General features: G+C 33.6%; 2 protein-coding genes across 4 annotated transcripts in view; both read left to right on the forward strand.

Moving 5' to 3' along the window:
* Window positions 1-4,430, forward strand: part of LOC107727723 (cyclin-dependent kinase 12-like) — a 34,626-nt gene extending 30,196 nt beyond the window's left edge. For both annotated transcript variants that reach the window (XM_016537675.1, XM_016537676.1), the window contains one exon: window positions 3,540-4,430. In XM_016537675.1, coding sequence (XP_016393161.1) covers window positions 3,540-3,832 — 293 coding nt within the window. In that variant the 3' untranslated portion in view covers window positions 3,833-4,430. The remainder of the gene's footprint in view (window positions 1-3,539) is intronic.
* Window positions 4,431-7,920: 3,490 nt separating this feature from the next.
* The window catches only part of LOC107727735 (protein phosphatase 1 regulatory subunit 1B-like), a 19,449-nt gene continuing 1,233 nt past the window's right edge, over window positions 7,921-26,136 (forward strand). The window contains exons 1-4 of one of the 2 annotated variants that reach the window (XM_016537696.1): window positions 7,921-8,345; window positions 22,158-22,241; window positions 23,205-23,280; window positions 24,981-25,019. In XM_016537696.1, coding sequence (XP_016393182.1) covers window positions 8,223-8,345; window positions 22,158-22,241; window positions 23,205-23,280; window positions 24,981-25,019 — 322 coding nt within the window. In that variant the 5' untranslated portion in view covers window positions 7,921-8,222. Of the gene's footprint in view, window positions 8,346-22,157; window positions 22,242-23,204; window positions 23,281-24,980; window positions 25,101-26,136 lie in introns of both variants that reach the window. The other variant, XM_016537695.1, reaches the window with a different exon arrangement.

The raw sequence follows: 26,136 nt of genomic DNA on the forward strand, positions 1-26,136 counted from the left end.
ATTAGTCATAAGAATAAAAAAAATATATATAGTATTTGTTATACATTTTATTGTATTGCACAATATACATTTTATATCTGCATTAAAGTAATAAGAATATAATTTATATATACAATTCATTACTGTAATGTAAAATATATTGCATTACAGTAATTAATTTATAAAAAATTTATTAATACAATTATAATGCATTTTATACAGCATGGTAGCCTACAATTTATGTTTATTTAAAAAAAATACAGAATAATTGAATACAGAATGTGTATCATTGGGAAAAATCTAAGGAAATTCAAAAAAACCAAATTAAATCATCTACACTCTTTATGGTTATGAGAGGGAAATGTGCTCGATTTAATTCATGTAGATTTAAATTCAATTTATTTGAATTTATTATGCGGATGTCAAATACAATAAATCTAAAAAAAAATAGTCTTCATGCAAATTAATACATTTCTTTCTGTTGATTTTTGGGGTGAAATATGACGCAAGCATTTTCTTGACATTTTATAAGATGCATCCATTTATTTGTAAGTGATACTGGTTCTCATCCAAGAGATGCTCTATAGCTTTTGCTGCTGTAATCCAGCTTAATGAAGTCTAATTAAGATCGGCTGACCTTGTCCTGCTGACTGCCACCCTCCAGCTCTTTTTTGTTCCAGCTCACATGCTTTTGTTTTCACTCGCAGTTCCTCAGTGGTCAATTTCATTTCTCTCTCTGCCCTCTTTTCACATGATCTTTGGGGTTTAATCTGTGAATACAGGAATACACACTGTAATAAAGCCTTATTGTGAGACGAGTGTCAAATAAATTATAGCTATACTGCATATTTTGTCCTCACACTTATCAATATTTGCCTTGATGGAGAAGGGCTATTGTTTGTTTTTGACTTTATTTTTGTGTTAGATCCCACCATCTATTTGTTGCATTGATGAAAGTCTCCAAACTCTAGTAGATATTTTCTATGTATGTGAATGTGATGTTTACTAGTGCAAAAGGAACGCATTTGGTATAGTTTATTGTATAGTCAGACTGATATTTAGACAAACTTCTGCTTCAACGTAAAATGCACAAACAAAAGCTTAAATCAATTTAAATAAAATAAATTTCAGTAGTTCCTGTAAAAATCAATTTTGCATGAGCTAATTCACTCCCACAAACTCTATTTTTTTTATCTAGAGAATCTAATGTCATGCATCTGTAGTTTTAACCTCTCCCTTTAAACTTTAAGTCAATGTCGTATTGGAGCACAGAGGTCCAACGTCTAGAGTAAACAACTGCCTTTTTAGCTTATGAATGAGTTTGCTGAGAATAGCTTACACGGATAGATTTAAAGTGAACTGTAATTTTATTCTGTGTTTTTTTTTCCAGTCTTTAAATATGGATGTGCCACAGCAATTGCTCGACAAATATATATATACACTTTTTTTTTTTTACCCATTGAATAGCCTTTTCTTAAAATCATAAACGTATTTATCTTTAAGATTAACAACTTGGATGTTTAAATGGAGGTCCAAAGTCTAGAGTAAACAACTGCCTTTTTAGCTTATGAATGAGTTTGCTGAGAATAGCTTACACGGATAGATTTTAAAGTGAACTAATTTTATTCTGTGTTTTTTTTTCCAGTCTTTAAATATGGATGTGCCACAGCAATTGCTCGACAAATATATATACACTTTTTTTTTTTTTTACCCATTGAATAGCCTTTTCTTAAAATCATAAACGTATTTATCTTTAAGATTAACAACTTGGATGTTTAAAAACAAAAGCTTCACCTCCAGCTTATAGATATTATTCCTAAATGACAGAAGCCAAGTCTAAAATTGAAACCAAATCAAAAGATTTTGCTTTGTTTTTTAGATCAGAATCTTATTTAACATGTTAAATGTATGCACATCTTGTAAGACATTACAACAATGGTTTCATAAAAATAACATATTAAATGTATGTTAACAATTATTATTAACAATATTATTAAAAATTCATGAATAATATGCATTTAGAAATGTAGATGTCCCATAAATCCACAAGGAAAAACAAATATGCAATCTGTGCATTCAAATTAAGGACAAAATACAGCGCTGCAAATGATGTTGCACCATTCCTGAATGCTACTATTGTTGTAAATGTTTTATTATTATTAATATTACTCCTGCTGCTGCTACTATTAAAATGATCGCTGTATAGAGATCTTTAAATACGTGAGTTAAAAATAATATTTAAATATTATTTGGCAAAATTATCCCGCATTTGTACATTTAATTGTCTAATTATCCAACATTTACATTTGTACTTTTAAATTTGTTTTAAATATATATATATATACACTAAGTAAATGCAACCAATCCCTGTTGGTCAGTATAAGTTTATTTTGTATTTTTTTTGGTAAGCATTGTGGAGGCGTTTTAGCCCACACCTCCTGCAGAACTGCCTAAATGATGAATAATTGGTCGGGTGTCGAGCATTGATTCATTTCAGGTCGACTTCTGTATTAGCTTAAGGACAGTCCAACAGGGTTTTTTTTTAAGCATTTTAGCCATGCAGACGTGGGCGCTTGCTTTTGGCGCGTCATGTATTAACCATGTATCTTAACTGTAATTCAGCTAGAGGTCATTGAAAGATGACTATTTTCTGATCCAGATCAGAACTTGATTTTACTCCAGGAATAAATCATGAAAGTCTTACTAATAGAGAAAATTACTTATTTATAAACACATTTTAGTCATCATCTCCCCGTTTACATGTATTAGGCTTGGCTTTGCAATTAATAAAACAGTCATGTTACATAAAGCTAGCAAGTTATATAAATCTAGACTCCTGTCTTTTTCCTGCCAGTGGCTGCATTAGCAAAACCCAAACTATTTGAGTGTCATTTGAACACTCTTAACAAATTACTATGCTGTTTTTAATACTATTTACCAGTCATATTACTCTTTACTAATTATATACCTTTTTAAATAATTAAAATGATCATTTTATGAAAAGAGTCGGGTTTATACTCTATAAATTATACCATAAATATTTTCAAATGTCCATGTTATACATTTAACAGAATTATATCAAATGTGCTAAGAGAAAATAAAGCTGATATTTGCTTGTAAGTGAAGAATAATCACTTAAAAGCAGATTCATATTTTCATATGTGCATTATTCTATTTAGATTTAATTCAAATTTTTATTCTAGTTACGTCAAAGTCATTATTTGTTCATCATTCAAAAAAAAAAAAAAACAATAGACAGTGTAATGGCAGTAATAAGCTTTAGTTGTTTATTGCTTAATAATCAATTTGTGTGACTTGGCTTATTCAATATTTCAAGTTAAATGCAATTAACATGTTTTTGTAGTACGAAAACCAAAATCTGAAGTTTTGCCTACTTATTCTTGGTTTATGAAAAATGAATATAAATTTGAGTTTTCATGACTTATTAGGGTTTACAGTAGCAATGTTATGTATTGTATAATTGTTGTACTATTTATTGGTGTAGCTCATGTAAGAAAGTCATTGATTATAATCATATTTGGTGTCTTTTTTCCTGGCAGATTCTGCATTAGTAAATCCAGAGGCAACAGGGTCAAAGTCTGCAAAGCACGCTCAAGACATAACATCAGATTTAGCGACAACCCTACTCCAGCTCATCTCCCAGCAAGTCTCCGAGAGCAGACGTCCCGCTGCAGACCTGTGCCCCGGCCGGGGACCCTCCTCTCCCCCGAGCGCCACCCCACCGCCAGCTTCCTCTTACACCCCCTCACCCGCAAGCGCTGCTCCGGAAACTCAGTTCACCCAGGACCAAGACCTGAGGTACACCCTGGGAGGAGCCGCCGGCCCTTCCTGAACCGTTCTCTGAACTTGATCTTTTTGTTCGTTGTCATTTTTTTACTTAATGTGAAAAAAAAGTGAATGTTGAAGGAACTGTTCTTGAATGCGAATGGATGATGTTCATCCCTCCCACAGCGTTATTTGGAGAGCATCTTTTCCCGCGCCCCCGACTGCAACGGTCTGTGAGTTTTAGCCATGTGTGATTTCTTTGAGGGCTGCGTAAATGTCTAAATCAAGCTACTTTCTTTAGTGCTGTAATGTGTAAAGCAAGAGACTTGATCCGGCTTGTGCTACTTCATCCTTTCTGATTCCGTACAAAAGGCATGAGGAAAACTTGAAGTCATTTGCAGTACTCGAGTGAGGCCTTTGGTTTTACAGATTCATATTAGCTTGTGCAAAAGATGTGTTCTTATTTTGATTTTTGGTGGGGGGGGGTGTATGTCCTCATCCAAATGTTGTTTTCAGGACCACAAGGTTTAGCAAAGTTCATTTAAATCGAAAGCATCTTCAGAAAGACACTGAACTGACTTGAATTTTAGCGCCAGATTTGATTTGACTCTGCCAAGTGTACATGTTGTAAGCTGATAATAAATGAAAAATGTGGCCGAGTAAAATGTGTCTGCTACATTTTATGTAAACATATGCATGTCCATTTTATCATGCACATTTATATGCACACTTTGAACATTTTGTAGTGCTGCATTAGATAGGATTTCTGAAGTGCATGCAAAATATGCTGCCATAATACTAGGGTTTTGTAGATGACTGCCATGACATTGCTATGCGGTGGCTGTTTTGAGTATGTTGCTATGTGGTTACTAGGGTGTTGAGTGGATGTTCAGCAGTTTTATTCTGCACCAAGTGCAAAAAAAACAAATCTCTTGAAAATGTAGTAACACACCTCTACAAGACGCATGGTTTGAAGCAGCGTGAAAGAAGAGAATAAAAATTTAAGGCAGGTAAGATTTGCTTTTATTTTGCCGTTTTTATATACTTTAACAGTTATAAACATAACTAAAATCTACTTAACTGAAGTTAAATGACTCAAAGTTATAAGTAAATCTATCCCCATTACTGTTGAGTATTATAATAAAGTAATAATAATAGTGCTGTCAAACGATTAATCGCTATTAATCGCATCCAAAATAAAAAATTTTGTTTACAAAATATGTGTGTGTACTGTGTATATTTATTATGTAAATATAAATACAAACACGTGCATGTATTTAAGAAAAATGTTTATATATATATATATAAATTATATTAATATAAATATATACATGTGAGTACATGTAAATATTTTCAAAACATAAAATATATGTGTATTTATATACACAAAATATAAACAGTACACATATATTATGTAAACAAAAACTATTATTTTGGATGTGATTAAGTGCGATTAATCGTTTAGCAGCACTGAATAATAACAATACAACATTCATGCCTTTAAGTTTAATATAAAGGAGTTTGTTTTAATCAAGAAGCTTTTTTCCCCCCCCCCCTGTTCTTTCAGGCAGTTTCACATAGATGCCAAATGGAGATTTAGGACACTGGCATTGAGTGCTGCTAACAGCATGGCTCAAATCAGGGGATTTGGGAAGGTCGAGACGTGCACTTGTCAGATTTCATCTGTGAGCAAATGCTGCATTAATATGCGAGTGAGAAAATTTGTGTTCAACCATCTGCTGAATGCGGCATTAAAAAAACAAGCTAGCCGGCCTGAGTGCTCCACAGCTGCTGACATGGTCATTAGATATTGAATTTTTTTGGTTTGTTCCCAGTGGAATTCAGGACTTGGGAAAATGTGAGTAGAAGAGCGAGGACCATTTGTTGCACTTTTTTGGTATTTACTTTAGTTACATTAGTCTGAAAAGGCTTTGAAATGTATTTAGTTAATTCAATGTGTACCTTAATTGAGCCAGGTATAGTAACACTGCAGTTCAAAATACTTGTCATTAGGACTTTTTTTAAATTTTTTTATATATATATATTTTTTAAATAAATCATTTAGACTCACCAAGGCAGCATTTATTTGATCCAAATTCAGTAAAAACATAATATTGAAGTTTAAAATAACAGTTTTCTATTTGAATTAATTTTAAAATGCAATTTATTCCTGTGATGTGAAGCTACATTTTCAGCATTACTCCAGTCTTCAGTGTCACATCATTCTAATATGCTGATTTGCTGCTCAAGAAACATTTATTATCAATGTTGAAAACAGTTGTGCTGCTTCATGTTTTTGTGGAGCCTGATATATATATATATATGTTTTTTTTTAAAGAACAGCAGTTATTTGAAATTGTAATCTTTTGTAACAATATATGTCTTTTACCCACTTTTGACCAATTTATTTTGCCCTTTAACCATGAAATATTTACATAGTTTCACAATTACAGTAAATGGGATATAGTATATATGCTTTTTATTTTAGTGAGAATGTAAAACCAATTCTTTTGAAAGCTTCTGTTAACTGTTTGTTTAATAGACCGTTCATATCCAGTTACTGGGATACTGTGCTAAAATCCTGGCTGAAATGTAGCAGTGACTGAGTTTCACTCTCAAATAAGAGTTCAGAAGCAGGTCTGAAGATGCTGACGACAGCTTGATTAAAGCCATTTTTAGTCACTATTTTTGGTGCTCAGCTAAATTTGCAGCTCTCGCATGAACACTTGTGCTGAAATAGACCAGACGGGCAAAGTGGAAACTTTTTGATTTATTTGATGTTTGAGCGCTTAATGTTTATTAGTTTATCTCAAGCAAAATAGTAGGGGTAAATGTTACCTAGATGTTTTTGTACAGGTCAAATTGTATTTGCTGTCTAAAATGTTTTGGCGTTTTCATTATTTCCTATTAAGCTCATGTTTTATCCACTAGGTGTCGCTAGTAAGTCTTCTGTGCAGTGGACCTGAATGTCATTGTGTTGAGAGAGAATCTTGTCCTGCTATAACTTAAAAGGGTTTTTATTCTTTTTGAAAGAAAGACTTCAGAGACACCTGTAGTCTCACAAGTTTAAGACCGTTCACAACTTTTTAAGTCCGTTACATAAAAACATAGCCTAGATTGGTCTAATTTGATACTGAACAGTCCGATTACCGTTTGGTTAACTGCTAGTTAGTCATATTATAGTTCTTATAGCACAGTCTCAACATAATGGCTATATTTATGCAACTGGCCCAGGTGTGCATTTGCATCACAAAACCATTCAAGTGTTGCTTCAGCTGCTTAATGTCCACTGTTGCTTTAGTATTTAATTTACATTCTAGATTGATTAAGTTTTTAACCAGCTTTTAATTTTATATTTTCAGGTTTCATTTTTAATGTAAGTTTTAGCAACTGTCTAACTGTATTTTTCTAAATTCCTTGATGTTTATCTTTTAGAAATGTTAAAATTAATATTTTTAGTAATTCAATTTTAGTCATTTTTATGCTTTATTTCAATTAACAAAAACATATATTTTTATTAATTTGTTTACAATAACAACATTGAATGTTTCCTGATTTTTGTCTGCTGAATTTTTACAACTTGTGCAGAATTATTTGAAAACCATCATTTATACTGTGTAATAATAACATGCCAAACATTATTTAAAATGTGTTTTGGATGCATTTTATACATATGGTTGTCAAAAAGGTATGTAGAAACTTAAGTCACTTTTAAAATATCTGATTGACATTCATCCAAGTTATCATCTTTTGTGTTACAGAATACAGAGAAAGCAAGTCATACAATGTTAGGGTGACATGAGGGTGGGTAAATAAAGGATTTTAATTTTTTGGTGAACTATCCCTTTAAGTCAGAGCCACTGTAACTGGACAAGTTATTGATGCTGTGCTAAGCATCAAATCAGTGTCGCTCCTGATGATTTTCAACATCAACACAGCTATTTAGAATGTGTAAAACTGAAGTATACATTGAAATTGGTTGCTGACATGAATTATTGCCCTCTCTATATTTCTCTCGCTCTCTATTAATCTCCTATTCACAAATAGAGGCCAAAAGAGGCTCAGCCAGTTGGATGAGATTATCTCTTTTTTTCTGATTAGAAATCAACGTCAGCGCACCCCACTAAAACACGCGAGTGTACCATCCTCTCTCTGAGCTCCGCCCCTCTCCGTCCTCACGGCTGATATAAGGACGCCCACACCGACTCCAAACACTGTGAGAGGGAGAAAACCAGAGGTCACACTGATAAGAGAAAGGAAAAAAAGAGGCCGCCGGCATATCTGAGAGGCTCAACAGACAGACAAATCAGAGAAGAGTCAAGGAGAGAGGAGACCACACCACCAGCACTGAAGAAAGCTGCCTGGAGGACGCCACGTGTGTGTGCATATGTATGTTGAGACAGGCATAGGTAGATTCCAGGGATATTTGTGAGACTGACAGAGGACCAAAGCACATCATGGATCCCTCGAATCCCTCGAATCCCTCAGAGGGCCCCGTGGAACCCAAAGAAAGGAGGAAAATCCAGTTCGCCGTCCCGCCAACAGAACCGACTCAGCTGGACCCTCGGCAGGTTGAGATGGTAGGACTTTCGTGCGCACACTCGCTTGACTGGTAGCAATGACCCCTTTTGGGCCCTGAGCTACTTTATCCTGGTAAAGCAGTTTAAAGTCACTTTGAAGTGTTAGTGTGCATGATGGAGACTTGAACATTTGCTGAAACTCTTGAACCTGTCAAGAACATGTCTGGGTCATATTTCAAGCCAAAATCAGATTTACTTAAAACAGATAAGTCTTATTTTTAGTTCTTTAAGAAAAATTCCAATGTGACATTTTCATGAATTTAATGCAAAATAAAAATGGAATTACTCTAATGTAAAAGAAATTGATATATTTTCATTTTTATTGTAGTTTTTTATTTATGCTATTTAAATTGAAAAAAAAAATTTAAAATTAAAAATTAAGAAATTTTTTTTTAAATGTAAATAATTTTTTTTTTTTTTATCTGTTACATGTATTAGAATCTAATGAGTGTAATGGAATTTACAGAAAATACAAATGTACAACTTATAATGCAAATGTGTAACTTATGTATGCTATTCTATGTATGATGTTTTATTTAAGAAATCTTTAAGTAATTTATTTATAGTTTATTTATTTATATTACTATTTATAGTTTATTAATTTATTTAAAAATCTTTAAAAAGTTTTAAAAAATCAAATGTTTAAAATGTAGATAAAAAAATATGTTCTGTTACAATACAAAAGGGAATCAAATGAAAGTAAGGGAAATTACAAAAAAAAGTATATAACTTTTTATTCATGCTATTTTAATAATAAAAAAAAAAGTCCCATTTTAAAATAAAAAATGTTACAGAAATGAGAATCTAATGACAAAGGACGTCCTGGGAGAAATGTGCTTATTTATTTATCATTAAAGTAATGCCCAAATGCAAAACAATCTTAATGGTCCGAAAAATAGGCTTCATATTCTTTATGTAAAATATAATTTCTCAATTTTTCTTTTAATTTTGGGGTCAAATGTGACCTGGAGTTATGTTTACCCTACACACTCACTGAGCACGCTCATAAAATGCGAAGTTTTAAGGCTATAAATCTGTCCTGGAAATGGTAAACGGTGTGTGACCTGGACTGGGGTGAGTTGATGTTCTGGATACCTGGATGTGGTTTTATTGCCTCTGCATGCAGTGGGTAAATTGCACCATGTTCATGTGCATGTTTCTAAGTCCGCTATTGATTTTGCCCTTCAGTTGCATTGCACATACATTTTTGAGATAAAGAGGTGCACGGATGGCTGTGAATGTCTTTTTTTCTGGATCTCTGAGAGTGCAGATGCAAGACTGTGTGTGTGTGTGTTTGTGTCATCCTGGACCAGTTCCCTGTCCTGTTGGTGTTGTAATTTTAGTCTTAAAGTGGGTCGGGGAGCTGTTCTGTACTGCGCTGCTGCAGAGATAGGCCAGCGAATCATCCTCGCGAGACACAAGTTAAAAGAGGTGAGAGGAAGAGAAGCCCGATACTACTGAGCTCTATAGAAGTTCACATAAACATTTGTAAACGCATTTATTCGGTAAAGGTATTATTCATACAAAAATGAAGATACGTGCATTAAAAAGTCAATTTGGTGAGTAACTAATGGAACACCAAAAGAGAAGATTGGAAAAATGTCTCCGCTCCAAACAGTCTATTTTAGTATCATTGAGACACTATATTGTCTTGAATCAGCTTTTATTTTTATATTTTTCCTTTTAATTTTATTTAAAGTGTTAGTAGTTTATTTGTTTTTATTTTTAGTATTTTGTTTTTGTTATTTTAGTACATTAAATTAAGCTAGCTTAAGTACATATAGTTTAAGTAAGTGAGCAATTTTTATTTTATTTTATGTTTTTGATTTTTTTTACATTTTAGTTTCAGGTTTAATTGTAGTTAACTATAATAATAACCCTGTCTCCACTTCACACCAAAATGTCAAAAATCACCATTATAGCATTACAAACATAGTAAAAAATGATGTAAAAAGTTCTAAACAGATAAACAGACAAGACATTGTCATTACAATCGTATGAATCTTTTTTTTTTTTTTTGAGTTTGAGCTCAAACCAATTTTTGAGTTGGTTGATCTAGTTCACAAATTTGGTCTGAATGATTTGTTTACAAATTTGGCTGTTCATATAGGTTTGAAACTACATGAGGGTGAGAAAATGGTGACAGAAATCAAGCGTAGCGTTAGTTCTGGCAGGTCACGTTAGTCAAGCTCGCATCAGCTGACTCTCAGCTGATCCCCATCAACCTATAGGAATACGACACCTATCTAAGCATTCATATATAAGGTCCCTCAGTAGTATCAGCAGTTTTCGCATTGCTCAATAGCTAATTACCCTCCTCCATCCCCAGCTCCGCCTCTGGCTGCTCTCATCCATGCTAGGCTGCATGGATGCGCAGGGAGTTCTTGCCCAGAACAGAACCATACCGCCAATCCAAACTGTATGCTAATTGTCAATCATCTTTGACGATAGTGGTCCTGACAGAATTTACATTTTTGCATGAACCATTCATTTAAAATCAAGTGTAATGTTCTGTATGGAAAGTATGTGTGTTGTGAAGACATTGTGTCCTTTAAGCCTCTTGAGATGGACGCATGTGTTGTGCTTGTTAGTGCCAGATTTCATGAATGGATGGGTTGCGCTGGGTTCTAGTGCTGGCAGAGCAGAGGGTGTGACATCAACAAAACCTGATGATCATCTATTCTAGCCTGATTTCAAATGATCCAAAGTGCATCTTGAGCTTCAATGAAAGGAAGAACATCTGATCATTTTGTCTTAAATTTAAATCTAAGGTTGTTTCCAACATCATTTGATGATGTGTACATCAGCTTCTTATTTAATCGTATTTTGAGGCACATGGAAACAGTCCAGCAGCGTCTGTGGAACAGCTTGAGCTGAATGAGTTTTTTCTGGCTCTCTGGTTTCTAACTGAATCTTCCGGCCATGTTTCAAAATTACGCATGCAGCTAAGTACTAGTTAATCAGATATATATCATCAAGGAAGCATTACATTCATCAAAATTGACAGTAAAGAAATTGATAATGTTAGAATAGATTTCTATTTCAAATAAATGCTGTTTTCCATTCATTGTGTTTTCTATTCATAGTGTTTCTACAAAAATATGAAGCATCACAATTGTTTTCAACATTGATAATGATAAGAAATGTTTCTTGAGCAGCAAATCAGTATATAAGAATGATTTCTGAAGGATCGTGTGACACTGAAGACTGGAGTAATGATGCTGAAAATACAGCTTTGCATCACAGGAATAAAATACATTTTCAAATATATTCATATATATAATAAAAAACAGTTATTTTATATTGTAATAATATTCCACCATAGTACTGTTTTTACTGTATTTGTGATCTATTAGACTCGTGATTAATGCTTAAAACAAGAAATTGAAATTCTATAAATTCAAGACATATTCTTTGACAAGTTAAGTGATTTTAGGGTAACACTTTACAATAAGGTTCCATTTGTTAATATTAGTTAACTACATTAGTTAACATTAACTATCAATGAAAAATACATTTAAAGCATTTATTAATCTTATTGTAAAGTGTTACCAAGAATGTAATAAGCAAATTATTTTTGCAGTGCAAATGAAACCTGACTGTCGTGCGTCACTATGTGGACACCACAAAGGACTTGAAAAGGGTTGCGTGCCACTTATTAACTTCATATATTAACAGAAATCAGGGTTGCTACTTCACCGTCCTAGTTTTTATAATTGCCTTCGAACCTTCAGCTACTTTTGAAACAAGGACCTCTTAAGAACAGAGATCACTGAAGACATTAGGATGTGAACTAGTAACCCGCTTCATTTCTTTATATTAAACACCCATCATTACATTCACCTTTATCTTATTTAGGATACACACTAGATGAAGTACAGCTGACGCTGATCCAAACTATGGATTCTATATATACGGCAGCACAGTTTAACTTTAGATGTCCCAAAGGGGATAAAACACCCAGGGAACTTCATCAGCCTAGATCTGAATTTCATTATGAGGCTGAAATGAATGTCTGTTACACAAAATTATGAAAAAAATATATATATGTTTGGATAAAGGGAAAAATTAACACCTAGTTTAGAGTAACATTAGTGTAAAAATAGATATTTTGCCCTATAGTTTACTTCTAATTGAATGATACCATAAGGACCACTAATGTTTTTACTGTTGTTGTTGTTGTTTTTTTTGTGATGGGGTCACTTGGGGAAGTTGTCATTGATAACATGCCCTGCTATTGGGTTTTAGGAATTGTATTTTTTCACACAGTGAAAAAAAGCAAGACAATGCACTTCATTGTAGCAACTATGAGTTTAAGTAAACAGGAAAAAGCAATGGTGTACAGGACAAAACATGAAGAGTGATGCTCATGAGTGGTTTATATAAGAGAGCGATTTAGTGTAGACGCACAATCTGCATGACAAACACTGCTCTAGGAAACATCTAATACAAATACAAACAAATATAAATGTAAACCAGTATTTTACTGAACTCATTTAAACTACAGTATACTAGCATTTTGTTTTAAAGGTTTTGTAAGAAAATTCTTACGCATTCCAAGCCTGCATTTATTTACAGTAATATTGTGAAATATTATTGCGATTTTAAATAACTCTTTAAAATCTTTAAAATGTAATTTATGCCTGTGATCAAAGCTGAATTTTCAGCATCATTACTCCAGTCTTCAGTGTCACGTGATCCTTCAGAAAGCATTCTAATATGCTGATTTGCTGCTATACATATAAGCCAGTGATTCTAGAATAATGACCACAAGATTATCGCTTCTCATGTTAGTTGATAAGATATGTATCATCAAGGAAGCATTGCATTCATCAAAATTGACAGTAAAGAAATTGATAATGTTAGAATAGATTTCTATTTCAAATAAATGCTGTTTTCCATTCATTGTGTTTTCTATTCATAGTGTTTCTACAAAAATATGAAGCATCACAATTGTTTTCAACATTGATAATGATAAGAAATGTTTCTTGAGCAGCAAATCAGTATATAAGAATGATTTCTGAAGGATCGTGTGACACTGAAGACTGGAGTAATGATGCTGAAAATACAGCTTTGCATCACAGGAATAAAATACATTTTCAAATATATTCATATATATAATAAAAAACAGTTATTTTATATTGTAATAATATTCCACCATAGTACTGTTTTTACTGTATTTGTGATCTATTAGACTCGTGATTAATGCTTAAAACAAGAAATTGAAATTCTATAAATTCAAGACATATTCTTTGACAAGTTAAGTGATTTTAGGGTAACACTTTACAATAAGGTTCCATTTGTTAATATTAGTTAACTACATTAGTTAACATTAACTATCAATGAAAAATACATTTAAAGCATTTATTAATCTTATTGTAAAGTGTTACCAAGAATGTAATAAGCAAATTATTTTTGCAGTGCAAATGAAACCTGACTGTCGTGCGTCACTATGTGGACACCACAAAGGACTTGAAAAGGGTTGCATGCCACTTATTAACTTCATATATTAACAGAAATCAGGGTTGCTACTTCACCGTCCTAGTTTTTATAATTGCCTTCGAACCTTCAGCTACTTTTGAAACAAGGACCTCTTAAGAACAGAGATCACTGAAGACATTAGGATGTGAACTAGTAACCCGCTTCATTTCTTTATATTAAACACCCATCATTACATTCACCTTTATCTTATTTAGGATACACACTAGATGAAGTACAGCTGACGCTGATCCAAACTATGGATTCTATATATACGGCAGCACAGTTTAACTTTAGATGTCCCAAAGGGGATAAAACACCCAGGGAACTTCATCAGCCTAGATCTGAATTTCATTATGAGGCTGAAATGAATGTCTGTTACACAAAATTATGAAAAAAATATATATATGTTTGGATAAAGGGAAAAATTAACACCTAGTTTAGAGTAACATTAGTGTAAAAATAGATATTTTGCCCTATAGTTTACTTCTAATTGAATGATACCATAAGGACCACTAATGTTTTTACTGTTGTTGTTGTTGTTTTTTTTGTGATGGGGTCACTTGGGGAAGTTGTCATTGATAACATGCCCTGCTATTGGGTTTTAGGAATTGTATTTTTTCACACAGTGAAAAAAAGCAAGACAATGCACTTCATTGTAGCAACTATGAGTTTAAGTAAACAGGAAAAAGCAATGGTGTACAGGACAAAACATGAAGAGTGATGCTCATGAGTGGTTTATATAAGAGAGCGATTTAGTGTAGACGCACAATCTGCATGACAAACACTGCTCTAGGAAACATCTAATACAAATACAAACAAATATAAATGTAAACCAGTATTTTACTGAACTCATTTAAACTACAGTATACTAGCATTTTGTTTTAAAGGTTTTGTAAGAAAATTCTTACGCATTCCAAGCCTGCATTTATTTACAGTAATATTGTGAAATATTATTGCGATTTTAAATAACTCTTTAAAATCTTTAAAATGTAATTTATGCCTGTGATCAAAGCTGAATTTTCAGCATCATTACTCCAGTCTTCAGTGTCACGTGATCCTTCAGAAAGCATTCTAATATGCTGATTTGCTGCTATACATATAAGCCAGTGATTCTAGAATAATGACCACAAGATTATCGCTTCTCATGTGATTAATCTCTCCGAAGGTAAATGTCACTGTATTATTGTGCTCTCTAATCCCGGGGGACTATAGATTGCTATAAGAGCTGTCAGACATTCATCTGATTGGGAGAAGTTGTGAGAGTATTTATACTGGCCTAACCTAAAGGACACTTAGGGGTTTATTGATTACTGTCTCTTTACCTATGACCTAAAAATGCACAGGGTCATCACACAAGCCACTAGACTAAACAGCTCCTGCACTTATAGAATAGAAGGAGAGTGAAGTATTGATCAACTAGAGGAATGTTCTGGGTTCAATACAACTGAAGCTCTATTGACAGACTGTGACGTGTTGTTGAGTTCCACACACTGCCATTTATTTCATTTTTAGGTAATTTGAAGCACTGATGCATAGCTTTTATTTGTTGGTTTTGGGTTAGTCTGTGGGATCTGTCATTCATGGTGTAGTGCGGTGGTTGCAGCACAGGTTGGGCATGAGTTTGTTGGTTTGGTTTGCTTTCTATCAGCAGTGAACTTTCAGCCCTTGACCTCAGGTCACTCAAGGGGGATTGTCCCTATAAAAGTGGAATGCAAGTTGCTTTGGATAAAAGCATCTGCAAATTGAGCAAACATTTTATTTTACTTTTTATTTCTTTTCTTTTATAATAGATCAGATTTAGATTTTTTGTTTTGTTGTATAATAGAGTGTGCAGTTTTTTATTTTATAATAAACTGGATGTAGGTTTTTTTTTATTTTATAATAGATTAGATGTAGATTTTTTTAATTTGTAATAGTTTGTATAACAGATTTAATAGACTATATCTTAATTTATAATAGAATAGATGTAGATTTTATTTCATTTATAGTAGGCAGGATGTAGATTTGACTGAATGTAGATTTTATTTTATTTTTTGAATAATAATGATCCTAATTTACAATAGAATAGATGCAGATTTTTTATTTTATAATAGACCATGTGATTTTGTTTTCAATTATATAATAGATTGGATATAGATTTTAATTTATATTAATATGAATATAGATTTAATTTGTTTTTATAACAGACTGGATATAGATTTTTTATTTTAAACAAGGTTTTTAATTATAAATTATAATATAACAATTTGAGTGAAAAGTTGACGCTTGAATTTTATGAATTTGTCTTAGTATTTGGTGCGTTTCATTTTGCATTATTGACACCAGCACATGAACAAAACGTAATGCTCATGTTCTCCAGCTTTGAGAATGATTCAAGTAGCATATAAGTGACTTAGCAATAGTGCAGAAATATAAATATTTCTTATACATTTTATAACTCCTTATTCTCTTACTTTAATAACCTTCAGTTACTTTCATATTTTAACTATATTTTAAATCTCAGATTTCCAATGTGGCCTCGGACTCTAAATATAGCTTGAAACTAAAAGCAAAAGGGCACATAATATATTACATAAGGCGACGGTGCCTGCTTGTATTATAAAGAGGTGATGACAGCGCCAGAGATTGAGATTATGTAATTTGAGCAGTGCGAAACTGTCATTGAACTCTCACAATGGTCAAGCTATGCTCCACAGCCAGTGACTGGAAATACGGCTTTCTGGGACACGAGTGAAAAACACTGCTTAAAAAGTTGCTAGACTCTGGATTTTACAGTTAATCCACTATCTACACACACACAGACTCATTGACGTCACAAGGTGACCTTTGGTGCCGTGTGTGTTTGTGGGTAAACATAAATGAACAAGGACTAAGTCTATCCACAGGGACAGACACCATCCGATTCACTGCTCAATTCATGCTGAAGTGCATCTTAGATGCAAGAGGTGAATCTGATGTGTATGTCCAGCTTCTTTTAGCAGAGCCCTACAAAAAACATACTCTGGTGCTATCGTGGTACTTCGCTATATACACTGCATACCATGGTATTAAATGATTACTGTATTCATATACAATATGGTACTCCAGGGTAAAGAATACTATGGTACTATCATGGCAAACGGTCCAATCCAACACATAATAGCAATGGTATCATGCTTCTGCATGTCTAAAAAGTACCAAGATAGGCTACATTTAGCATGTTTTTAGTTACTGAAAAACAAGGAAAAATTGGACTTGAGAGTAATTTAATTAAACATATTTGCTTGGTGATATAAATCATAATTATATACATTATTATTACAGTAAGTTGAGCCACACATTTGAGAAAAAAATTCTCAATTGTGTGTGTGTATATATATATATATATATATACTGTATGTATTGAATAAAGTGTATAGAGTATATATAAAATAGTCAACATCTATATATATTTTATATTTATTAAAATTTATTTTATTATATATTATTCAAATAATTGTCGCTCAGTTTACTGTAATTTTTATGTACATATGTGAGCAGCTAGGTTGTTGCCTGCAATTTGTTTTTTAAAATGTTTCTAAACCATGAGCATTTCTAGTCTGCAATGCGAAAAATTTTGTAACTGTTTGTGTAAAAGTAAAACACAAATATTTCACAGAACCTGAGGGAAAGGAGGACTCATAATATCATAATGGCAAATCCATCTGGAACACAGGACTTTCTGCTTGCGTAGAAAATGCTGTTAACCTGTCATCATCACAACTGTTTTGTTAATTTAATGTGTCTGCACCTCGTGTAAAGAGAGTTACCAAAAACCAGGAAAGATTTTGAGTGCTCTAGTTATATTATGTGTACAAAGATGTGGCCGATATTGTCTTTTCCTCTGTACAATGATGTCATTTGTGTACGTAACATGAGGTGTGACTTGAGTCAGAGCATAAGAACTTTATCGTTTTTAGGATAAAATGACTGTGTCAACCACAAAAAGTGGTTTGGTTTGTCAGACAAAACATCAAGTGTTTAAAGAACTATATAAACTGGATGTTTGTACTTTCCTTGAGTAAATGTGAGTGGTGTTGCTGCCATGATGCTATGGATAATTGCAAAGTAGTTAAGGTTTTTTTTAATGTTTTTATTCCTTTTGCTGCATGTTTGCTAGGATTTTCTTCTGAGTGGCTTTAATGTGTTATGCGGTTGCTATGGTGTTCTAAGTGGTTTAAATTTGTTCTTATGTGGTTGCTAGGGTGTTCTAAATGGTTTTGATGTGTTATGTGGTTGCTAGGGTGTTCTGAGTGTTTCTAATGTGTGACTATGTGGTTGCTAGGGTGTTTTAAGTGGATTTAATGTGTTAGGTGGTTGCTAAGGTGTTCTAAGTAGTTTTAATGTGTTGTTAAGTGGTTGCTAGGGTGTTCCGAGTTATTCTAATCCGTGGTTATGGGGATTTTAGGGTGTTCTGAGTGGTTTTAATGTTTTATGCAGTTGCTAGGGTGTTTTAAGTGGTTTTAATGTGTTATGTGGTTGCTAAGGTGTTCTAAGTGGTTTCAATGTGTTATGTGGTTGCTGGGGTGTTCTGAGTGGTTCTAATGTGTTCTTATGTGGTTGTTAGGGTGTTCTGAGTGGTTTTATTGTGATATGTGGTTGCTAGGGTGTTCTAAGTGGTTTTAATGTGTTATGCGGTTGCTAGGGTGTTCTGATTGGTTCTAATGTGTTGTTATGCTAAGTGGTTTCAGTCTATTGCTGCGTGGTTTCTAGGGTGCTCAGAGTGGTTCATGCATGTTGCTTTGTGGTTTCTAGGGTGTCAGATTAATTTTAGTGTGGCACTGTGGTTTCTAAGGGTTTTCTAAGTGGTTTCAGCATGTTGCTTTGTTGTTGTTAGTGCACCGCTTACTGTGACCTTATTCTATGCATCACACTGATGCATTAAACTGCTGATCATTACAGGTCATTGTAGAGAACAAAATCATGAATATGTAGTTTACTTGCTTTGCATCAGATAAAACTTTGGCAAAACCAGTGATCATTTCCTCTTCCAAAGTGCTGGTTTTATCAACCCCAAGACCTTATAAATAAGACCTTGTCTCCAGACAAACTGATACTCTTGGAATTTGTGTAAAGTCAGCCGGCCTGACTAGAGTTTAGTGTGTAATATGCATCAGACGGTCAGTGAACAGACATACTGTGTTGTCTAAGACTGCAGGAAATATAGAATAGTGCAGGAACACATGCATGCCAGTTTTGTTTTGAGAGCATAATACTGACACAGCCAATTAGGGAAAATGCTAATGCATATCCAAGAGTGAAAAAGGCTGGAGATGGAAAAGTTTGCGAATTGCACAACCTTTTTTTTTTTTTCAGTGTGAGATGGGAGACAATGTTTTATGTCTGTTGGCAATTATGTGTATACATGGCATATGTAATAGAAAATCTGGGAAAGAATGTTCTTTTCTTTTCTTTAGACTGCATGGAGTTCTGAGAAGAAACTATCTGGATTTCTGCATGATTGGCTTCAAAAAATGTCCTCTGAACCGCATCAAAGTTAGTTGTAGCATACGACACAAAAGCCATTTGACTGTGTTTCTGTTTCACCCCTACAATGTGTCACCGTCACTGAACAAATGTTCATTTTGTGAATCTTCACATTGTGGAGGAAGATTTGCCACAGAACACCTTGTTTCCTCCAGAGCACTGTGAACTCTGCTCCAGTGCTGCTGAAGAACATCCAGGTGGCCTTGTGGGACATTTAAAAGGGCGACAATTATTTCTTGTCCTTTATTTGGAGAGCTTGTTGGTAACACTCAGAAGTTTACTCTTATTCTGTGTTTTTCATTATGTAGACTCATTAACATGCATAAAGCACAAAAAAGCTTTATCTACAGCAAATGTTTGAGTTAGAGCCAAACATGGCCAGATTCTGCTGCAGAACCTTTTTAAATGCAGGGTAGATGATTTGGTTCAAAAAAAATTTTTTGTTAAGCTGGTTAAAAGTCACATCCCGATAGCAATCAATCACTGAGTTAAGTGGTCTAAATGTATTTATATCATCTGTGGAAGGCGTAGAAGCATAAAATGTTTGTCCAATCATATCCCTCGGTCCGAGGGCTGCGATAGGCTGTTCTAACCGGCCTGTCAATGTATGTATTTGCATACATTCACACGCCCTGTTCACGCAGACATGATACGTCATCAGTGCCGTCCATTACGCTACTGCAGACAGAGTGAGAATGGAAGGCGTTATTATTGTAATATTATGCACTTTGTACTGTAATGTTTTCTCGCCGGTGAATGAGACCGCATTCATGTGTTTTGGAGGAGGCGTGGCTTTGGAGAGTGATTTTGCGGGGAGGGTGGGATCTTATGCTTTTAAAGCTAGCTTGCTATTGCTAGCCTCTCTGAAATCGGCCAATCTTTAAGGTATACAAAGAACATTTTATTATTTAGTTCTTCAGAAACCATGTTTCTCTGTAATGAAAAATCTTAAAAATAACATGAAGAACCTTGGAATCTTTCCATTCCGCATTCCGGTTCTTTATAGTGGAAAAATACTTTTTAGATTATTAAAATGTTCTTTACACTAAGAAAAATGGTTCTTTTAAGAACTGTTCACTGAAAGGTTCTTTGGGGAACCCAAAATAGTTCTTCTATGGCATCACCCTTTTAGGATCTTTATATTTAAGCGTGTTAATGTCAAGAACTACTTTTGATCTCTATATTCTTGATAGAGCCTTGCATGTTAAAAATAACCAATTAAAAACTTTTATTTTTTTAGGGTGAAAGTTTGTACTTATCTAAGGATACGTTTACATGACACCGATGTAACAAAAACAGAAAAGTTTTTCCTTTGTGCTTTTGAAAAATTTCGCGTACAAACACGGATCCATGAAAACGACTAAAAACACTGTATTATGCATGCCTGGCCAGTAGGTGGCGATATCACTTTGTAAACAAACACTACATGCCTGCGCACATACACACATATGCCTATAGACTGAAAATGTAATGTGCATTACGTCACCATTTTCACAAATTTGTGTTTTTGTAGTTTACACAGTGTTGATAACGGTATCGTTTTCACAAATTGCACTTTTTCAAAAGTTTGCATTTTTAGGCCCCCAAAATGCCATTGTTGTGAAAATGAATGGCAAAAATGTTTTCAGTTTTTAGTTGAAAACGGTGTTGCGTAAAAAACCCCCCCAGAGAGTTTAGCTCTAACCTCGATCAAACTTGCCCTGTAACTTTCTAGTAATCCAGAAGGCCTTGATTAGCTTATTCAGGTGTGATTGATTAGGGTTGGAGCTAAACTCTGCAAGGCTGGATTTGAGAACTGCTGTGTTAAAGGAAGCCTTGTGTAATCCTTCAAGGCTTCTGTTGTTCTACTTCAAGGTTCCTCTGAAATCTAATCAGGTGCTCTTTTGCGAAAGACATTCTCTTTTGATCAGTGCTCTTCACGTGGGTTTAGTTTGGGATCGAACTTATTGACTGGTTACCTCATTTTCAAATAAGTTTGACAATTGATTTGTGAAATTGCATTTATCTGCAATTATCAATTGTAATTAAAACTGAAAAATCCAATTGTCCCTGGAGGTAAATTTGTCTTTGGCCCAACTGTGAAGGTCACATAAACTATTCTCCTATTCTCTTTTAGTGAACTTTCAGTTAAGAATTGTGAGGTTTCAGTTAGGATTTTGCCATGATGTGGGTTTGTTTATCTGGCAGAGTTTCTAGAGGACTAGGAGATTAGGTGAGGAAGAGCTATTTTCTTGAGATCATTAGTCAGTCAGTTCTCTGTGTAGCTTCGTTGTGCTCTAGAGTCACTTTTTCCATTTGTGTCCTTGTGCATTTGATATCAGGCAGATTTGTATGAATGTTTTCTGTTCAGGGACTGTTGGATAGAGGAAATCGAAAGGGTTTGAGTGGAGGGAGGCTTCAGATACAGTTATCTAATTCACTTTTTTGGCCAAGCTGTCACACGTACAATGACATATATTCAAAATGTCCTCATTAAAGTCAACATCTAGAACAGGGTTTCCCAAATGGGGATATTGCAGGGGGTTTGTGATAGACTGTGGGAGAAATTAATGGCAAATAAATACAAATGTAAAGTAAACGAATACAGAATGGTTCATTTAAATGTAATAAGATAAGACAAATAACAAACCTATATCACAAGCTAATATATAAAGATGTTGTAAAATGTATTATGATGTTGCAGGAGGACTGACCCTGTAATAATTTTACTGCTAATCACTGTGAGTAAAAGTGTCCTGGCTCCTCACTCATACTTATGCAAAATGTGATGATTTTCTTTCTTTTCTTTTTTTTTTCGTTAACAATTCTCTACTGCTTGTCTTTCAGATTCGACGACGAAGACCCACACCTGCCACTTTGTTCAAGGTAGCAGACCAAACATCTCCTGAGGATGACATCTCCACCCATCAGGTACCACACTGCCACCTCAGTGCTGGAGGTTAAACTACATTCATAATACATTCGCATGTAAAAGATGGATGAATGAACAATGTTGAATTTATGTATAGCTTTATGTTGTGTATATCCCTTACAATAAACATACTGTGGCCAAGTGATTATACAGTGATGATATTATAGATTATATACATATACTGTTGTATCTCTATGATACATGCTAAATAATACCATAGTAAAACCATTGCATTAATATATATAAATTTTTCATAATAATTTCAAGATTTGTTCTTGCTGTTGTTTATCCATTTACAATATTTACCAAAAAAAATTAAATATTCCTATCAGGGTTATTATCAATAAATAAAACTATAAAACATTTTCTTTCTTGAAATAATATAAACATTAAATAAAATAAATATAAAATTTTGTTGAATTACTAAAATAACAAACTAAATAAACTACAAACTGAAATAAAAACTATATATACGTATTAGAAAAGCTAATAAAAATGACAAAAACACACAACAAAATTACTAAAACTCTAAAATAAAACGAAAATGAAAACAGAAAAAATAATAATCTAATTCAAAATATTAACAAAAACTATAATAGCACATCAATGATACTAAAATGATACTGTTAATTATTATTATTAAGATGAATAGGAATATTAATTAATTGTATAAGTATTATATGTAATGATTATTTTAATTTATATAATTATAATTTATGATTTTGCATGATGTTTGACCTATATACTTTATTGTAATATTAGTACATTATGATATTTGATATTATATATGTTTGACTTTCAGGATTTTTTTTTACCTTTGTATAACAAAAATAATTGTGTAGGGTTGACACTTGATGTCCAATGTAAAATCAGTTGAGATATCTATACGTGCGTGTGTGTGTGTGTGTGTGTGTGTGTGTGTATAATATCATATGTACATTTAACATATATGCTATCTTCAGTGGGTTGTAGGAGAAAATGGTGTCCTCAAGCCAAAACGAATCAACCCAAATATCTATCAGCCACCATCATTAAAAGGTAAAAGCCTGTAGTTTTGCCTGTGATGTGTGTGATCTGTGTATTGTGTATATTCCTTTGGTATACATATTGTTTCTTAAGACTTTCCTGCACTGTGCCGGCCCTGGGTTTAAAAGCTCTCCCAAGCTGCAAGTCTGTTTTTCTCATTTTACCATGCGTGTGTGTAAGATTAGAGATGGTGACAGCTGTGATGGGTGTGAGTCTGTGCTGCTCTGGATCATCCTGGATTACAGCAGATAGCATACAGCTGCAAACACACACCATTTCAGAGGACAGACGTCCATCAGAAATGTTCACCATCAGACCTATGCACTACAAAGATTGTGACCCACTGAGGACAATCTAGATTACTAGATTATGTCAACATAACGGTGCTGTTGTTTTCAGCTTTGGCTCCGTTTAGATCCATTTTCATCGACGGAGCAAAAATAAACAAAATAACTGGCCATATTTTGTCTAAATTGTAACTTATTGACTTAGTGTTTATAGAAAATTCCAGTTGATATCAAGGTGATATTGAGTTTGACAGCACTACTGCTTTTCTAATATTGCTTAATTGTCTCGTTTGATCCATTTATTTCTCTTAGGAAATTCTATGAGAAACTCTAGAAGCTTGTTTTCACCACGGAATAAAAATAAAAGGTAATTGTGAACTATCTCATATTAAGTCACGATTCTGAGAAAAAAAAGAAAACCAGAATTGAGATATAAACTCACAATTTCATGACAATAAAAACAGAATTGTGAGTGAAAAAATTGCAATTACATTTTAATGTACAATTACATTTTCATTTTTTATTCAATGGTGAGAAAAAATAATTGTAAGATGTAAACTCAGAATTCCGAGGGAAAAAGTCAGAATTGTGAGATAATTCAGGCTACGTCCACACGAAGCCAGAGCTTTCCCTATCCGATCTTTTTTTTCCCCTCGTCTCAAGAAATATCTGCTTACACACGAAACCACGAAACGGACACAAAACGATGTAGTAAACATGCCAGACCAGCATGTGGCGCTATAATTCTGCCACAGAGATACACAAAAAATGGAGAAGAAGACTTGGACTATGCGCATAAACCTTGCGCGCGGTATACAAACGAACATGGAACAATACATTTATTAATCTGTGTTAATGTGTATGCATATACAGCTAAACGCGTCTCCGTGTGGACGGGGCCTCAGAATTGCGAGAAAGTAATTCAGAATTCTGACTTTATATCTCATAATTCTGAGTCTCTATTTTGGAATTCTGACATTTTTTTGACAATTGTGAGAAAAAAGTCTGAATTGGGGGACAAAAAGTCAAAATTACCTTTATTTTTTATTTATTTTTTTATTCTATGGCAGAAACCAAAAGAAAAAAATGAACAGAATTAAATTTGTTTTATTAGTAATGCGTGAAATTAAAAGAAGGGAAAATAGCTATGCATTACTGTGATATTGTCTCTGAATGTGTGTTTTGTGAATCGTCTATTTGTAAAAAGACAGGTGGTTTATCCCTGTCCATACATGTCCCATCATTGTAGCAGAAATAAAACCCATTCTGGTTGGCACAGCGCAGAAGTCTTGCTAAAAAAGTAAACAGACCCATCCCTCTTTATCTGTGTGTGTTTGTGTATGTTCCTGTGTTTGTCCCTTGTGGTTTGATGATCCCTGATTTGTGAATCCCTCTGTGTGTGTGTTTGTGGTCGTGTGTTTATAGCCGTGCAGCAGATGGCTGAAGCTCACATGCAGAAATTAGGTGTGTATGCTCAAGTAGAGGAGGAAGGGGAGGAGCCTATTCAGAGAGGGGGGGAGGAGATTTCCTCATCCTGCACACCTGGTAATCTTAATATCACATCACAGATGAACCCTCCACATATGCATGTTACGTTGTCAGTATTATATTTAGTTTTTTATCATTTAATTTGAAAAGGTTACTGCTGAATGTTCACATCAGCCTTGTAAAAACAATAGTAAGAGAAACTTATGTTCACACTTTCTCAAATATTATGTCAGATTAATATTACTAAATACTTTTTCTACTACTATAACTATTAGTTTTAAAGGGGTAAATGTAAAGAAAAGTTAAATTCTAACGTTTATTTGAATATTTCTATTACATTATGCATATATAATATATTTCATAACTTCAAAGTTAATGGTGATAAATAAAATAAATTAATAAATGCTTTATTGTTTTATTTTATTACATTTCTATTGAATGATGTATTAAACAGGATAAATAATAATGTGAACTGTTACAGTATTCTGTTAATTATCAGTAGTAAGTGATAAAGATGCAGATTACCGTTTTCTGAGAAATATAGCCTATTGTAGGCACACATCATTGTTTTTATGCAATTGGAGGTGGACTTTGGGTTATTGGGTTTTAAAGACTTGTTTTTAGTGGGAAAAACTGAAGTTACTTATTTTTTAACATTTCACATGTGATCTTGAGTTCAGAGTACAGTCTTTTATTGTGCATCTCTGTTTTTTCCACTAAATTCAGTGCAAATTTCAGCTTTTTATGAAAAAAGTTCTGTCTTATTGTTTTATTTAAGCGCTGATGAAGTATATGTGGTCTTTGTGTCATTAAAACATCATTGTTTTCTTATAGGGTTACTCCACCCCAAAAATGAAAATTCTGTCATTAATTACTCACCCTCATGTCGTTCTAAACCTGTAAGACCTTCTTTCATCTTCGGAACACAAATTAAGATATTTTTGATGAATTCTGAGAGCTCTCTGACCCTCCCATAGACAGCAATGTAATTACCTCGATCAAGGTCCAGAAACGTGGCAAGGAGATCAGTAAAATAATCCATGTGACATCAGGGGTTCAACCATAATTTTACGAAGCTACAAGAATACTTTTT

Source organism: Sinocyclocheilus rhinocerous, unplaced genomic scaffold, assembly GCF_001515625.1.
Source record: "Sinocyclocheilus rhinocerous isolate Xijiao unplaced genomic scaffold, SAMN03320098_v1.1 scaffold1028, whole genome shotgun sequence".
NCBI classification, from domain to species: Eukaryota; Metazoa; Chordata; class Actinopteri; order Cypriniformes; family Cyprinidae; genus Sinocyclocheilus; species Sinocyclocheilus rhinocerous.